General features: G+C 49.8%; 1 protein-coding gene across 8 annotated transcripts in view; it reads left to right on the top strand.

The window, feature by feature from the left end:
* The first annotated feature begins 209 nt into the window (after window positions 1–209).
* KCNT1 (potassium sodium-activated channel subfamily T member 1) overlaps window positions 210–18,148 on the top strand; it is a 55,322-nt gene continuing 37,383 nt past the window's right edge. For all 8 annotated transcript variants that reach the window (XR_016458995.1, XM_090121640.1, XM_090121638.1 and 5 more), the window contains exons 1-2: window positions 210–370; window positions 11,011–11,190. Coding sequence is in view for 7 of the 8 variants with exons in the window: in XM_090121640.1 (XP_089977766.1) it covers window positions 225–370; window positions 11,011–11,190 (326 nt within the window). In the remaining variant the exon portion in view is untranslated. The remainder of the gene's footprint in view (window positions 371–11,010; window positions 11,191–18,148) is intronic.

Here is an 18,148-nt window from a genome sequence, read left to right as displayed (position 1 = left end):
CTGCCGCCGCCCCTCCCGGCATGCGGAGCGCCCGGCCGACCCGCGGGCTGCTGCGGGGCGCGCCGTGATGGGCGGCCGCCACCGGGAGCGGCACCGGCACCGGGAGCGCGCCGCCGCCCGTGCCCGCGCCAGCCGGGGGCAGCGCCCGGCCGGAGGCTCCGGCATCGCGGGGCGCCGATGCTCTGCTCCGCTTCGCCCCTCCGGGCGCCCGCGCCGCTGCGCTGATGCCGTTCTCGGGCGAGGAGCGGAGCCTGCAGGGGATCTACAAACCCGCGGCGCCGGCGGAGGGCAGGGTGGGCGGCGGGGCCGCCGTCTGCGCCGAGTGTTACACCAACCGCACCTTCGTCTACGACGATGGCAGCGCCCACAGGTACGGCATGGGGCTGGGGGGGGGGGGGGGGGCACCGGGCACCGCCGGAGGGGAAGGGAAGGGAAAGGAAAGAAAGGGACCCCTGGTGCACCGAAGAACCTCGTCTCTCCCCGCGGCACGAAGTTTCTGCGAGAAATTCGGCCCCCGAGCATCCAGGCGGGTGGCGGAGCGCTGCGTGACCGAGAGCTGAAGCGGACGTGAAGCCCGAGGACCGCGCAGTGCACACGCGGGACAAGCTCGAACGCTGCCAAGCGTGGCACGTCCCAGCCGGGGCTCTATGTTGGGTGGGTTCAGTGCCGAAGTTATGATGGTTGGGGCTGCGGGCAGAGCCGCTCCGTGGGGTCACAGCAGACGATGCCATCTTTGCGTGCCCAGCGCCCATTGAATGGGGGATGCGTTGCTGCTGGAGAACCCCGGCTTTTCCTTACAGCTCCGTAACGCGATCATTCCTCTGATTGCATTTATTGGCTTTCGTGCTCGTCAGATATTAGCAGAACAAATGAAGTGGGTGCATCAGTTCGCTGTTGGTGGATAAGGACTCGGATTTGTGGGTTTGTGCCCAGAGTTGGAACTGCGGTGTTGTTTTTTTTTTTCTTTTTATGTCGATATCTCACTGTGATTTAGGGACACTGTCTCTTGTTCCTAAGAGACTAGAGAGAAAGATAAGGAGCAATGTAGCCGATGAACTCTATCACTTTCAGAGCACTGCTGCTGGCCGGGTAACATGCAGTCGTTGAACGTTGGTTCCTGTGGTTGGAACTTCTGTCACCACCCCCTGCTGTCCTCTGCCAAAGGCACAATGTCCCACGTGAAGGAGGGACTGCAGTGCCTCAGGGACTGGGACAGCATCGCCCTTATGTGCAAATGCTGTCTGTCTGCCCGTACGTCTGTCTGTCCCCCTGTCTAGGGTTTGTGGGCGTTCCACAGTGGTGGTGAAGCTGTAGTGCACCCCTGGAACCACTTTGCTCATTGCACACTTGTCTGTGGTGTGTTTCAGACTCTGTCCTTGTTGATGAGGTTATGGAGCACAGCTGTGTGTGCGAACAGGTTTGGGCTGGGGATGCAGCTGGTGGGGGACTGGGGCTGTAACAATGCAGGAAAACAACAAGCTGAGACTGCAGCTATTGCTCCTTTTTATTTATTCTACTGCTCAGTGTAATTTATCCTCATCTAACACACGACAACACAACACTTGTCCAAAGGTCTTCTCCTCTGTCTTTTCCAATATGTACAGAAGAGCCTGGGTTTTAATTATGGTTACACAGCTCAGTGTGTTTGTAACTCCCTCCAGCCCTGTGGAGGCTGCAGTGCCATCACGTTCCATCTCTGTGTGCCTGCCCAGCACCCAGCACACTGCCCACAGTGCTACTCTGGCCCCTGGCTTCAACCTGGTGCAGCTGCAGCTCTGCTGTGTGCAGAAGGCACTGAAGGTTTGTGTTCAGGGGACTTTGGCAGCAATGCTGGCCCCTCTGAGATAAGTGATGTTTCTGTTGTCTCCTCACTCTGTAAATCTAGGGATGGTTTAAAATAGGTTCCATCTTCTCTGTCACCACAGGTGTGTGTGTAGATGTCTTTGTGCTTTCCCCCCATCCTTTATAAGTGGGTGAGCGTCCCCAAAGTTCCTTGCAGTCAGGAAGAAAGGGGTTAACAGCAAAAGCACTTAAAAGTATGTTTGGAGAGCAAATAAGCATTTCTGGCACTCAGAGGGTACGAAGAACCTAAATTTTACTTCCCTACATCATGGGAAATCTGGGTAAATGTTTACACAGGGAGCTGTCATTTAGGGAATAGAGGATTTCCTCTGGGCCAGAGCTGCTCTCCCCCTGCCTTGCCCATGTAAGGGCACGGGTGCAGAGCAGTGATGGATGGGGGCCATGTGGAAGGGCTCACACAAACACACCCCGTGCGAGTCAGGGGCCAGAGGGAGAGGAGCGGTGTGCAGGGGATGCAGCTGCTCCACCCGCTGCCTCCCACGGGTTATTTGAGAAGAAAGAGGTGAAATGGGATGGTGTGCACCATGACACCTGGAGAAGGAGTTTAGGAACATCGCGTCTTTGTCTTTGACGGATGTGGCTTTTCTCAGGTCGGTTTTTAATGCCTCTTCCAGGGATGGCAGAGTCTGCTTGTCCCAGTGCTGGGCTGGGAGTGGCTGGGTGGGCGTGGGGGAGGGCTGAGAGTGGGGCTGGGGGAACCTCGTGCTCCTGGTTCTGTGCATTGAGTCTGTCTGTGACCCGTCCCTGTGCTGTGGGAGTGCAGTCCTGGAGCCGACAGCTGCTTCTTTTTCCACTTTCAGAAATGAATGGGGAGATGCTTCTTGAATAGAAGCTCGCAGTGAGCCGGGCTCTGCAGCTAGTTAGTAACAGTTCTGCTGGGCCGGGTTATGGGCTCAGGCATTTATTGCCTTTCCAAAAGTCACTGATGTGGATTGCAACAGCCATGGGGCACCTCAGCCCCCCTGCTCCACAAGGAATTGCAACAGGGAGCCAAGGGCCACGCACCACGTATTCTTGATGTTTATGTAGCAGAGATAAGAAGGATTTCTGCTCTTGTTTTGCTCAGCTGATAAGGAAAGGGCAGCGTGTGGCTCTGAATGAGGCCTGACATTCAGGGCCGGGCATCCTGGGGATGCTGTGAAACTGCTGTGGGAGAGCACCTTGTGGCATACATGGGAATATGGATGGGTTCTTGGGATGGCCTTCCCCAGTGAGGGACCCCTGAGTGCTGTGTCCTCACTGCAGCACGCTGCTGGTGCTGGCACCCCTCACTGGAGGGCACCAAGGCAGGACACCGCCCTTGCTCAAGGCTTTTTCTGCTTTGCAAAAATATTTGCAGCCTCTCTCTGGATGCTCCCCATCCTCCATTGGCGACCTCGTCCCGACCTCCGCTCACGATTCCCAAGTGCTGCACTCCATTTAGTTTGGAGCCTCTTTGTGTTTCTCTTGCATCTACGCCAAACTGTGCTGGCTTGTGGAATATCTCATTCATTCTTCTCTTGAATAAAAGCAGACAGGGGGCTGCATGAGGCTGAGCACAGTGCCTGCACCTACCCCAGGCACCACCCCCCATGCAGATGTGGGGCTGGGGGCCAAGCACTCACAGATGGATGGTCTCATCTCCCCCATCTCATCTCACCTCCCTTCCATCTCTTCTCATTCCAGGCTAAAGTCTCCTCTTGATCTATGTCATCTCTATTGGTACACAGTGCTTCTCATCCCCACAGCCATCCCTCTGCCCTCTGGGGAAGGGAACCAGAACTGCTGTGCATTTCCCTGTGGTGTCACAGCTGGTCCCAATGTTCTGTTTGTTTTTCTGACCACCACTGGCAGTCAGCTGCTGGCTCTGTGCAGTTATCTGCGGTGTCTTTGGCTCTTTTCTGACTGCTAAATAAGCAGCCCTTCTGCTGCCTGTGCAGGACAGTGATATTTTTCTCTCCCTTCTGTATTAGCCGACATTTACTAATGCTAATTTTCACCTGGCATTTAATCATCAGATCACACGGATCCTCCATCACCTTTTCACAGTCACATTTTGGCCTGACCATGCTGCGTAATTTGGAGTCATCACCACTGCTTCTGAACTCACAGAGCAGCAGTGAGCCCTGTGGGGCCCCAGGAACAATGTTTGCCTCTGCGTTGCCCTTCTGTTTGCTCCCTGTCTGCTGCCGACAGCCACCCCCCCACCTCAGCCCATGGCTGTGTCTGGCAGGTGGGCTGACAGCCCGCCTCATGGGGCTCATTTCTGCAGTCTTTGTATCCCGACTGTGAAAAGACTCTTCCTCCTCCCACGCCTCCCTATTATTTTCTGCTCTAATAGAAGAGAGCGTGCTGCAGGGGTCTGGAGCGCCGAGAAGTTTCTTCTCCCTTTTTGTTCCTGATGCTTGTAGTAGGTTGGGGCTGTGCAGGAAGGAGAATTTACCCAGCAGATCGTTAGCAAGAATTAGCAGTGCCCTGATCTTACACGCTTTTTAATTTGTGTTGTGAGTCTCTAAAGTGTGGGACATTGTTTGAGTTTGGTTGAGCACACAACCGCTGGGGAGGGATGCTGTGCTGGGGACCCCAGAATAACCCTTGGCTGATGGGAATTGTGGTTCTCGTGGTTTCTCAGCTCCGAAATCCCAGCAGGATCAATGTGGCCTTGTGGCAGAGCAGCTCCTTCCTTCCTGCAGTATCCATCCTTCTTACTGGATCTCTTGAGCTTTGAGGAGGATTCTGCTTTTTTAGGGGAACTTGCACAGCCTTCCAGGGCACTTTGCAAAGTGCTGAGAACAAAGGGCCACGTCCTTGCTGGGAAGGGCCAAACTCAGTGAACCCAAGCTCAGAGCTCACACGAGGAAGATGCTGTTTAATGGTGTAATTAATCCATAAATAGCTCCAGGGATTGCTGGGTCAGTGGTTTCCCGGCAGGGTCAGCGGCCTCGGCCCTTAGGATGGCTGCATTTCAGATAATTCCCCCCCCAGGAGCCGTTCCTGGCCAGGAGGGGTTGGGCTGAATGGCAGCGCTGGGTCGAGGGCTCCGCTCCTCTTTAGGGGGATTCGGCCCCCGAAGCACAGAGGGGTGTTGGAGGGTCCTGGGCTCTGTGGGGGCCGTAGGGAAATGGGGCCGTGTGCTGCTCTGGGAGCGATCACCCAGCTCATTTGCGCTCTATTTGCATATTTGCACAACGAGCCAAACTGGCTGCGGATGAACTGCTGTGCCTCGTTGCCTGGCTGTGCTCTGCCAGGTTTGGCTGTTGTTGGCTTTGCCTTGGGGCTCTGGTTGGACTCAGCAGAGTTTTGGCTACCTGCTCCCAGAGGTCCTTCTCTGCCCTGGGCGCTGCTCCTGTCCTCATCTCCTCTTTGGAATTCCTCTCCACTCTCGTGTTTCTGACTTTGCCCAGCAGTGCCCCATGGCCAGCCCAGCAGGGACCTGTGGGTGCCACGCGTGGTGCACACAAAAAACAAAAATCCCCAGAATTTAGGGGTGCCTTGAAGCTGCAGGGCTAGAGAGCTGGAGCCTTGTTCCCTACACCAGGCACTGCAAACACTGCTTTTGGTTTTTCCTACTTAATATTGGCACTACTTAATATTGCCAAGCAAAAATGAGGACGTCTCAAAGAGCACTTTGAAAGAGGCTGAAGCGTCTTTGCCAGAGGCCAGCAGTCAGTGGATGGTTTTGAGTTGTAGCAGGTCTGCACGGCATCTTAGCTTAAGGATGGGCTCTGAGCCCTTGGCAGCTGCCTCCCCCTGCTCCTCACCTGCCCACCTGCTTCCTCCTGCCTCCTCTCGGCCCTTGGGTGCCCCACACTGTCACAGCTGAAGGATGGGACATGCAATGCCAGAAGCAAAACACCAAGATTTGCTGTGCAGGAGTGTCCCATTCGTCCCCAGCGCGTGCTGCCCTGTGGCAGTGATGGGAACGGGAGCAGAGTGATCAGGAGGGCTCCTGGGATCCATTGCTGCTGGATGCACAGCAGGAGATGAGAGATGCATCCATTCCTCGGTCTCGCTTCAGTGGTGTGGCAGCCAGGAGGGAGGGAGCACGGCCACTCAACTGCCAGCAGCAGTGCTGAGGGGGTGCAGGATCAGATCCTCCCCCCAAATATTGCTTAAGATTTGTAGCCTCTGGGGGCATCACCCTGAGCTGTTTATGTGCACCTTTGCTGGGAGCTCTTGCTCTCTGGGAAAAAAGGTGAAAAGCCTTCATGGTGGGTTTGGGCTTCAGGGAGCTTTGTCCCTCTGCACACAATATGTGCATGCATCAGACCAGAAGGGAATGGGGTATGTGGCTCTGAATTGCTAATATGGGGTTGTCTAATAGGAAAAATGACTCTGGACCTGGAAGGTACAATTTATACTTTTGTCTTCTAGAAAATAGCATTGCCAGCAGGGAGGATGCTCATGGAGTTGCGTACTGACTCACGCTTCCTGTTAGTTCACAAAGTGCAATACACAAAAAGCTGAATTTTCTGCAAGGCCCGTGGAGCTAAATTGCCTCCGCATGCTGAAAGCAAAGCAATAGAGGGATTTGTCAGAGGTCTGAGCAGCTCTACGTGAATGTTTTGGGCAACTGACAGGGTCTGTGAGATGCAAATGTGGATGCAAGAGTTTAATTGGGGCGATCGAGCACCTCATGCTTTGCGTGAACTTGTTTGTTCATCACTGCTGCCCACTGCATTGGTCTGTGGGACTGCCCCCATTAAATGCTGATTTTGAATGGTGTAGCACGAGGGAGAGAGCAGGCTGTGCTCACGCATCCTGCAGCATTTTTGTTTCTCATTGATTACTTTTAAGGTTGGCACTGTTCTCACCGCAGTGACTTATGGCTTGGTTCAGAGCCCCATGCTTTGAGGCGATGTTTGAGATGTTAAATGTAGGGGGGTGGAAAGCACTGCCAAGTTGCTGTCTGTTCCCTTCCCTGGCAGAAGGCTCCTGGCCCAGAGATGGTGCCCACGCACTCCTGGTGCATTCAGGCCATGCAGAGACCCCACAGCGATGTCACTCAGATGGAAGGAAAAAAGAGAGGGGGGTATGACAACTGTAACCCGGTAACCATGAGAGGTGTAGGAGGAGAAGCAAATAAATGATGATTATATGTATTTTATTAAATATAAAAAGTGAAAGGTCAGAATTTCCTGTGTGGCTGTGTTCACTGGTGGCAGCTGAGCTCACCTTCACAAGGAACTCCAAGCTGGGAGCTTGGTGACCCCCATGGCAGCTGTGGGACCTCGCTCTTCTTGAAGGGAGTGGGGGAAGGTGGGGGTGAGCCCCTTCTGTTGGGCTCCTAAAAGGAGGATTGAGGCCCAGTGAGTTCCTGCATGAAGATCTTTGGCTGCAGGGCCTAGGATGGTTGTTCTGAAGTGGGGGTGTTGCTGGGAGATTGGAGCTCCTGATGGTGGTCCCTGCAGGACATGGGTGCTGTGTGCTGGGCAACATGTGGGGCTATGAGATCTGCCTACAGCCCTGGGCTGTTTGCTGGTCGTTCATGGTCCAATACAGGAAGCTGCTCTGTAGTTTCTGTCCTGCATTGCATGCATGGAAGCATGAGAGGAACCTGAGTTGTGTTCTCCCTCATTGCTGACATGTAGAGTCAAAAGTAGCATGAAAATCCTAAAAAGCATTGCGACCAGCTGCCAGCCCTGGGGTGCTCTCTGAGGCTGAGCTTCTCCTGGTGGCTGTGCATCCCAGCAGTTTGTGGGGCAGGTGCGGGGCTCTTGCTGCTCTTCTGCATGTGCTTTCAGTCCCTGGGGAGCGTGCTGCTGGCAGAAGAGCTTTCCTGGGAATGTAGGAAGGGATGAAGGGGATGGCGAGCAGCCCATGCATAGAGCACTGATTGAGGAAAACCACAGCTGGCAGCAGGGAGACTCCTGGTGGAGTGTGTGTACAGATGTGTTTGCTGGAATGGTGCTGTGATCATGTTAGGCTACACGTAAATAATAGGGGGATCAGTGGGGAGGTCTTGTGTAGGTCACACTGTGTGATCCCAGTCTCTGTGTTCCCAGCAGTTGGGTGTCCCCTCATGGTGCTGATTGCTGCGGGGAGCGGCCAAAGGGGGGAGAGAGACAGGCAACAGTGATGGACACAGCAGTGCTGAGCTTTCCACGTGTGTCTGTAGTTGTAGATGGCTCTGGAGGATGGCTAGATAAAAATAAAACTGCTGTCCTGTATTTAGCTATAAGCCACGTTGGGATTCTTTTCTTTTTTTTTTTTTTTCTGGTAGTATTTGAAGGCTATGCAATAAGCAATCTTGTTCATGAATTTTTTATTTTGTACCACTACTGCTTGGAAGAACAGCCTGTGTTGCTGTGGCACTTCTGTAGCTCAGAATCCCCGTGTTTGGGCAGAGAGGACAGATCTCTAGCTGATGTGAGGAAATGAGTGCAGTGCAGATAGCACTTCTTCTTCTTGAGGTGTGGATGTGCAACATGTCTTACAGTCACTGAGTGAGAAAGGCATCTTCATCCAACAGGTGCACGCAGCATTTGTCTTGCTGAGCCTTCATCTGAAGCCAGAATAAATAAATGTGCCAAATTTTAAAAATTCTGAATGATTTTCATATGTGAGACTAAGAAAGAACGCATTCAAAATGTAGCTGTGACTGTGGATGTGAAAAAAACTCGGATTCAAATACGGAGCAGAAATGATGCTTCTGGGGTTTGTGATATCATTGGGTCTTTTTGAGTTTTCTTAGCACTAATAAAGGATATTGGCAAATATTTGCTTTGCTTTATGCATTTGATGCAGGATCTGAGACCAAGAGAAATGGATTACTTGGGCTTGAAAAGAATGTGGTGAGGGTTAGAGAAACAATCAAACACAAGCATGATGTAGTGACATGAAGATGAGTGCACCTTCAGCTCTTGGTGCGTGCAGAGTAGCTGAGCCCTGCCTGCCCAGACCTCAGTCCATGTTGGCATCCTGCAGTGTCCACTTGCTGCAGAGCTGCCCTGTCCATGTGGCAGCTGATGTGACCGTGCTGTGCAGCCCCATCTTTCTGCTTCTCCTCTGGGAAATGAAGTGACATGCTCCTTTAAACAGGCACTTAATGATCACAGGAGATTGCTGTCTGTGACAGTTCCCTTCAAATGCAACGATAATTGCCTTCAATTGGAGTTGAGCACTTGGTTCCCCATTTTCAATTATGAGGTATAACAGGAGAGTGGATGATTTGTTTTATTTATTGTTTTTTCTCTCCCTGGAAGCTCTGTTTTTAAGGTGCTGTCCTACAATAAATCTGGGCCTGGCCTGTGCTGGAGGAATCCTTTTGGCATATCTTATAGTTAAGCCCAAAGAGGGCAGACTTAATTGTGGCTTTGTGATTAGATTAATGTTAGATCCTCCTTTGCAATGTGAGCTGGAGATGGTTGGATGACTTCTGTGCTGAGATCAGTCGAACCAGAGGGAGTCCTTGAGTTGGCAGCAGCTTGGCCCAATTTCTCTGTCAGACCAAATTTTGGATAAATTTTTATCCTAGAATAACCTCTCTGAATCCTGAGGCCCTGCACAGATGCGTTAGTCAGCACTGAGTCTTGGCTACAGTGTGCATATGGTAGCTAAAAGGGCTTGGAAAGCTCTGGGGGTATAGAATTAAGTGGCGAAGAAACATCAGTGAAAATAATCTGAAGTGTTGGAAAGCTGCGCTGTCTTCTGGGGCTGTGTTCAGCAGAAATTTTGCATGCTGGTTGCTCTTCCAGAAACTCACCAACTGCAGCTCATCGGGGCACTGGAACCTGTTCAACTGGGAATTTATGTACAGGGCTTCCAGTTGTTAAAGGGAGAAGAGAATCCAAGGAGCCTGTGATCACATCTCTGAGCCTGCAGCAAAAAGTTAACTGTCTGCTTGTTGCTCATTTAGTATTAAACTACTGGAAGCTTTTTCTTCTTTCTTCCTTCTGTGCATAGCTTGTACATCAAGGTCTTGGAGAAGCTTTGGGTGAGACCCTCGGAAGTGCCCCTGGCAGCAGATGGATCCTTTCAGCTAATTATCTGCCTCACACTTCAAGCTTACAAGTGAGGAGCAAACAATCAGCTTGCTGCAGAGGTGCCACATTTCCTCTTTTAAGTTCTCCCTCTCTGTCCCACTTTCCACAAAGGGCATATGAAGCTGGGAGTTACTCTCGTGGCACAGATTAATTTGAAATTGAAGCCAGGACCCAAAGGATCAGGACCAGTGATTTTTGCCTTGTGTGCCTGTGTGCTGGCTTTACAGCACTGCCTTGTGAAATCAGCATAACTCTCATCAGCTGTAATTAGCAGCTGTAGCTGACATGGGGAGCAGTATATTAGCTATGTTCTTGTTGACAGATGTGGTTTGGAGAGCAAAGACAAGCTCTCAGCATTTGATAGCTTGAGAGCCGGCTGAGTTCCATCTCCTTTCTGCGTGGCCAGGCAGACTGTGTGTAGATGACCACACTCTTTGTTTGAGCCATCACTTTGGATCTCTCCCAGGCATTGTGATCCCCCGCACCTTCGATCAGAGGCATCAGCGACCAAAGGACGGGTGATAAATCCTCCCAGCCGTGATGCTTGGTGGCTGGATGGGTAACTGACTCATCAGCATTCACGGTTTCTCATTTAATATGGGACTGTCCAGATGATTTAAGTGTCAGCAGCCTGATGAGGAGGCAGTGCCTCTGCCTCCAGTAGTGTTGTGGAACCATCTCCCTGCCTCTCCACCACCCGTACTTTTCTTGGGGGGGGGGAGCAGAGGGGGAGGAGGGATGGATCTGGCTTTGCTTGTCAGCTGTAGCTCTTTCCTACGAGCGGTTTTATTTCCTCCTGGCGACTAGGGTTTTCCATTGGCTCTCCTTGCTCTCCGTTGTTTCTGTGCCGAGGAGCGAATGTCCTGTGTTCAGCGCTGCCCTGTGCAGCGAGCTGTGCCCTTCGCAGCGCTCCGCCCGCCCGCCTGAGGCCGGCAGAGCCCCGGGGCGCCCCGCGCCACCCATGCCCCCGGGGGGACCGCTTTGCCGGGGGGGCCCGGCCGCCTGCCCCGCAATGTAATTGCAGCCGCCGGGCCGCGAGCTGCTCTCGGCGCGGGGCCGCGGTTCGGGGCTGAGCGGGGCCGGCCCCGGAGGAGGTGCCGGGTCGGGGGCGGGCTGAAGGGGGTGGGCAGGGCACGGCACGGCACGGCATCCCCCTCATTGCCGCTGCCCCTTTCTCTCGCAGGCTCTCGTCGCCTGGCGGCTGCGGCGGCGGGGACGGCGAGGGGAGCCGCAAGAGCGGGGTCATTCTGGACATCGCCTCCCTGAAGATGACGGAGCTGGAGTCCGAGGTGCTGCCCTTGCCGCCCCGATACCGCTTCCGTGACTTACTGCTGGGAGATCAGTCCTTCCAGAGCGACGACAGGTTGGGGGGCAGCGCGAGGGGCACGGCAGGGAAGTGGGATGAGAGGGAAAGCACGCCCGCAAACACGCACCGGGCGGGGTGGGAAAGCACATATCTGGGGACAAAGGTAACCCGGGCTGGGGCCAAACGTACCCCAGGGGAGGGGGCACACAAAGCCCGGCCCTGGGGGTGCGCAGCTGTGCAGGGGGCGGCGGGAGCTCTCCGCGGTGCTGAACGCCTCGGGGAGCGGAGCTCTCCGCGGTGCTGACGGCCTGGGGCCACGCCGGGCCGACCGGGGCTGCCACGTGCGGGCATGGTGTGTGCGGGGAGCTGGAGGGCGTGCTGGTGCTGTTGGGCTTTGGGAGTTGTGGGTACAGCAGGCCGGCAGATGTGGGGATTTGTGGGAGTACCATTAAGGGGTGGCGATGGTGAAAAGAGAGTGCTTTCTGGGAGGTGTGTGGGGTAGAGATGGTGAGGTGAGGGGCTGGTGAATTTCCCTGGTCAGCCATGGTCAGAATTTGATGTGAGCGCATACCTTTATTTCAGAAGTAGGGCTCAGCCAGCCTGATTTCAGAAGATGTCTTTGCAGCACAGAATGCTGATACTAGTCAAGTGATTAAAGATCTGCTGTGGTTGTGGCACAACTCTCCCTTTCCCTGGATGGCAGGGATTTGTTATTAAGTTGATTGAGCTAAAGCAAAGGAATGAATGTCTTGAGTTGCAAGTGAATTCTGTAAGGGGAGCAGTTAAACAAAGGCAACGAGAACAATTGTGCCTTCAAATCCATTTGTAACAACAACAACAAAAAAGGAGCTACTTATGAGTACTTATGGGGAGCCAGTAAGATTGTCATCATTTTGTACCAATGCATGATGTAAACAAGGAGAGCTGTAAATCTCATTGAAAAAAAAAAAAAAACCTTTCTATTGCTGCTGAGTTAGCTTTTGGTATGCACATTTGGTAAAACTGTCACGATAGTTTTGAGCATCTGTGTTGAAAGGTGGTTTCTTCTTTTTGCGTGTGTACAAGTGTCAGACAAAATATGTGAATTTGGGTTTGAGAATGTGGGATTTACAAATATTTTAAATCAGAATTCTTGTCCTTCATGGCTGCATAAGAATTGATTTATTTTTTTTTTTCATGAGTCTGTGATCCTCAGATTTTAAAAGCCTAGATTTCCTAACCAGACATTTAAACATTAATCCGGGTTTCTGGCTTCAAATTAGAAGTTGAATGGAATTTTCTGTTGTAGAAAATGTCTGGATTTCAGAATGGTTACAATATGGATCATTTGGATAAGTTTTAATTTCGGATTATTTGATAGCTTTAGTATTTACTAATTCATATAGAACTGAAATGCAGATTACAATGGCAGATTGTTTTGTTGTGGGTTTTTTTCTGCATTTCATTGGTATAACCCATAATCTTCATTTTCATCTGGATTTGAGTGTTTCTGATTCACAGTCTCCTGATTTTTTTTATTTTTATTTTTTTGTGTGGTGATAGTTTGTGGTGCTTTGTTTTGGCGATTTCATTAGCATTCCTTCTTAAGATATTTTTCTCTGGCTTTATGGGCTGTTATTTTAGCTGTTTTAACTTCTCCCTATGTTTAGAAAATACGGACAACTTCCCAACATGTTTGGGAATGCAGATCTATGAATGCACCTCTGCTGTTCACATGTAGTCTGCTTGGCCCTGCTGTGAGTGTGCCACTGCTGTGGGCTTTTGGCTGTGTTACCGTGGGGCCTGTTTCAGACCAAGCCCTTAATGGCACTGGATAATTACTGACGAGGCAAATTCCACAGTAGTTGTGACTAGTAAATTAGGCTGTTCCAAACTGAATAAGCAGCTGATTTAGGCTAGCAGAAGAAAAGCAGATGGCTTTTTTCCTATGCTGTGCTTATAAATACTAAGCAGCTTAGAGCTGTGCTTTGAAGTGCTCTGTTACAGTACTGAGAAGAATGTGGTAGCTCACTGCTGAGGAAAAATTCCCTGCATGAGCAGTGTGGGGAATTGTGAATGGTGAAATAGAACCCTTTGGATTTACAGATGCAACACTAAAGGAAAACACCCACAGCACTAACTATCTCATTTCTTTATAAAAGCAATGCTAAAATCATTGGTCTCTCAAATATCAGCTTTTGAAAAATAGCCCCTTCAATAGCAGTATGGTGATGAAAGGGATGAGGTTTCTGGGGTCAGCAGAAGGTTGAAAGGATGGGATGCTTCTGAGGAATTAGAACCACTTCTGCTAGAGATTTATTAATCCATTCTCATCAGAGAGGATGCTGAGAAGACACCAGTCCCAGCCTGAGGTAAAAGAATGAGGTAATGCTGGAGCTTGAGCTGATGAGAGCTTGCTGGAATAAGTGGGTAATTAGAGATCTGTGGTGTGGCAGGAGGAGAGCTCACGTCCAGATAACCCAGAGAACTGGAGAAACTGATCTGTGAATAGGCAGTGGAACACACGGCTCCTCTTTTACTTCTGTATTTAGGTTGTGAGAGGTGAAGGTAGTCAATCTAAGTAAGGTTGACTCTGTGGCAGGTAGAATGATATGAAAATTAAAATAGTACTTAAAATGTTGTGTGTGGGATGTTAATAAATCAGCCAGGAAGCAAATACAAAAAGGCCGGCTGGAAGAAAAATGGGGGAGGAAAATGGATTTGTGCACCAGAGAGTGAAAAGCCTAATGACAAGCAAATCTAGAACTGACAAATGGAAATGTTCCTTCCAACATCTTCTTATTCATCTTTGGAACTCACTGCCTCGAGGCATCTGGAAGAGTTTGGGCTTAGCTGTATTTACATGTAGTGCAGCTGTATTTAAATGCTGTGCTGGGCATTTTTGCTGGGCAGGTCATTTAAATTACAGGAACGGGATTAACTGTCATTCAGTTCTGAATCTCCAGAGGACACAAAATGCTGACTTGAGGCAGATATCTGACTAATGGGGGCTGCAAGGTGACTTCTTTAGGAATGTTTCTCTTTGGGAACCTTGAAGTTGTGTTGCTATTGTAAGTCCTATCTGGTTTAGGAGTTTCTTTCCCTTGTTTTAGAAGGTTCCATCAATGTCAAAGACAAAGAGATTGGTTCTGTTGTGGCACTATTGCATTTCTTATCTCACTGATGTTTGACTGTCATGAATGTATTTATGGTGTTGAGCCTGCATCAAAAAGAAGGTACAGCACTGGGGGAACAAATACTGCTTTCCCAGGCTACCCTGTCACATACTTGGAATGTGACTCCTTCAGTTATAGGAATCCTTTGTGCTTTCGTAATTGAGTGTAGGAGCACGGCCAAGGGGTGTTAATAAAAAGGAGAAGCAGCTGAATGGTGCACCCCGTTGGTGCCACAGGTTTCGACTTCTTCTGCAAGGAGGGCTTCTGTTCTAAAGTGAGACTGGTCTATGTGATTAAAGGCAGCTGAAAAAGCACATCTGCCGAATTGATAAATATTGTTTTATACTCCAAACTGTGACATCCCTTTGATCTTCGCAGTCCTGACTACGGCATTTTTTGATCTCCTGTGTTCTCTTTTCTTGGGCAGTGCTGACAACTGGTTTGGGATGTGCATAAAAAAAGCCCATAAATAAAATTAAACTGCATCTCAGAGCAGCACCATTAGGAACTTATTTGTTGCCTAATATACGTGGTCTGAATACTTTCCAGAAATTCACCATCACAAGCCACAGTCCTATTTACAGCAGCAAGAATTAATGGACATCACTTTGATTAAGTGCGTTTTCTGAAGCTAATTATCAGCAAATAATCATTTGATGGGTGAAAATGCTTGGAAAAACTGCTCGTGCAGAAGAACTCAGCAACATGCATTGCATGACCAGGAAAAGAGAGGGTTTTAATAACTAGGGTGATATTTCTGCTTATGAGTTAGACTGATGTTGGAAGTTTCTTTGTCTGTTAACTGACATCTGTTCTTCGTCTCTTAAATTTGTCACTAGATGGTGGCTGTAAATCACAGGTTAGATTACACTTGGCACAAGAAAACATTAGTGCTGACATATCAGACTTACAGGATTTTCTCCTTGTAGTTTATTGCTGGTATACCCAAAGTGACATCCTCACCAGATGCATCATTAATTAATGAGAGTGCACACCGTTCTGTCTTTCTTTCAGATTGCTTGAATATGTCTACAGCTGAATCTCCCCTTCCTCGCCATTTGATTTAATGAGTAATTTCTCTCCTTTTATTTGTATGACGCAGATGGTAATTGAAAAATCCCTGTTTGTACCCAGAAATGAAAAACATTCATTTCTGCGGTGGTGAAGTAATGGTCAAAAAGTGACTGCAGTGTCAGTTCAGGCTGTACCATCTCTATCTGGACCTGGACTTAGGAGATCTGGCTCTGATGCTCCTCTGTGCCAGAAAATTCCACTGGCTAATGCTACCCATTTCCCAACAGTTTCATCATGACTTGGGAAAGAAGGCTGAGGGTGCTTGTTGTCTAATGCCCAACTCCATCAATATGTCTGTGTTAAGACCCAATTTTCCACCAGCTCTGTGTGCAAGTCTCACAAGGGGTGACTCAGTCTCACTTGTGATACCAGAGCCTTGCTCCAAATTAAGTAATAAATAACACTGGGGAAGATGGTGACATCCAGACCAGAAACATATAAGTGACCATGTGACCACTTGAGTTGAATTGCAGCTTCTCTGCTTTTACCACCCGACAGAGCAAAACCAAAACATTTGTTGATTGTATTAAGCTATTTTTCTGAGTCAACACATCATTGGGAAGTTTGGGTCTGATGCTACCCAAGCAAATATCTGCTCCTGGAGGCCACGCTAGCCTAAATCATAATGCTGCTCCCAGTCCAGCCCAATGCTCACTGCACTGCATGGCTCTGGCTCCTGAGCAACTTCCAGCACTGCTTGGGAATGTGGGAAATGACAAGGCTGGCAGCAGGGTGAGGTGGGCAGGGGACAAACCCTACTTTAGCTGTGTCAAAGTGCACACCTTGGCTTTGCTGTCCCATCAAGACTGTGGGCAAGACTGAGTCCAGTCCCCAGGCAGCATCCAAACCATTGGAGGTCTGAGCTGTTGTGTTCTGGGCCAATTCCAGCAGGCAATGGCATCCAGGTCACTGGTCATCTGCAGGACAGGACCTTGGGCAGCAAAAAGCCCTTGGGACAGGGCATGGCATGCTTAAATCTGCCACCGTTTGTTGTCTTGTGCTAGAAGTGCGACCAAGGTGCACAGTTTTCCTCCAGTTTGTAGGTTTTCTTTTAATGATGCACAGCATTCTTAATTGCAGTTTGCTTTTTCAGTTGTTCTGAAAGGCTGTAGTGATGATTACTAACAGGGTGTATTAATCAATGTGCTGTTGGGCATTTCTTAAAATTGAAGTTTCCTCGTACTCATTGATGTGCTTTAAAGTGTTCATCTGAAGGCAGGGATGGCTGGACATGAGCAGAAAAATCAGTAGAGTTATGAAAGTAATAGAGTGAGAGAAGAAATACACTTCTCTTATAATTAGATCAATTATTTTATAAGCAAAATGTCGTTACTCTTTTCAGGGATATTGCTTTTGCTGTCAGCAATGGGCTCTTGCTGGCAATAAACACGAGCGCACAGAGCAGGAGGGTGGAAGGCGTCCCTGGGGTGATGCAGTACGTACAGCAGTGCCATGGTGGGATGGAAGAGCAACATTGATTTTCAGTTATTTAGCACAACTTAACGCTGCAGGCTCAGATTTCCATCCCTCCCTGGTGTATTTTCTTGGTTTATTTACTTTCACTTTGGTTTCTGTTCAATTCATTGGGAGGATGGGCTTGAAAAGGAAAGCGTCATGTTTTAAGTTACCTGGGAGTATCTTGGATCTGTTTTGCACGAGGGAAGCATCAAGAATATGAGACCATGTCCACAAATATGGGAAACAAATGATGGTGTTTGCCATCACAGCAAAGCCCCGTGTCTGCAGAGGTGAAGGGGAAGGGCTGCCTTTGGTGTTGCTGAGGTGGGAGGTCAGGCTGAGCCCAGGGCTGTCGCAGCTGCCACAGTGATGGTGTGATAAACAGCTTGGCAGCTGGAGCTGTAATCACAGAGAACACTTTGCATTTTTTTCTGCTGTGTTTTCCCACCACTTTAGTCACAGTTGCATCTCTGTTCCCGAGGGAAATAACTCGTTGCCATTCTGAAGGTGGTGCTCGCTCCTTTCCCTCGGCACCCTCTGCTCAGTGTCAGCATGCAGAGCCCTGGAGCTCAGGCTCTGCCATCTTGGGTTGTGATGCCCGACCCGTGGCTCTCCCATAGACCCCTGTGTGGACATGATAAAATTGATCAGACATGGATCAATGGAGAAATTGGCTAGAAAATCCCTGTGTAAGACAGAGCATTTCAGAGACTTCATTTTGGGTTAGGCTGTGCAGCACGTGGGTTTAGAGAGAAATAATTTGGTTTGAAGCATTTGTTTACTATTTTTAGCTCTGCTTATCAAAAGCAAAGTGAGCACATTGCCTGCTGAGACCCCGCAGCTAGCACAGATTTCCTTGCCATGCCGCATTTGCCTCTGCTCCATTGGCACCAGCTTGGTTCTGTAGGAAGCTTGCTGGTATTAATTTGCAAAGAAAATGCTTCATGTTCATGAGCTGTGCTGGCAGCTCTGTTAACAGGTCAAGCAGGCACTGTGCAAATGTTTGCCCTACATGAAAGGTTGGCCATGCAGGTGCAGGGCAGCACCAGCCCAGGAGCCACCAAGGCTGTGGAGGTTTCTTCTCTGATTGCTCTATGACTTTGCTGGATTACTGCAATAGCAGATCTTTTATTCTGCCTTCCGTTATTTGAGACAATAAATAATTGGTAATGAAGAAGCTGGTGGTGATGGAGTTGAAATAAAGGGATTAAGTGCTGCTTTGGCAGGTAGACTGTGGACCTGAGTGCTTTACCAGTAGATCAAATTTAAAAAACAAGCAAGCAAACAAACAAAAAGCAAACAACAACAACAAAAATAACAGCACAATT

Source organism: Phasianus colchicus, chromosome 19 (genome assembly GCF_987193195.1).
Source record: "Phasianus colchicus chromosome 19, bPhaCol1.hap1.1, whole genome shotgun sequence".
In the NCBI taxonomy this organism is placed as follows: Eukaryota; Metazoa; Chordata; class Aves; order Galliformes; family Phasianidae; genus Phasianus; species Phasianus colchicus.
Note: the sequence above shows the minus strand (reverse complement) of the source record. Positions and strands in the feature narration are given on the sequence as shown.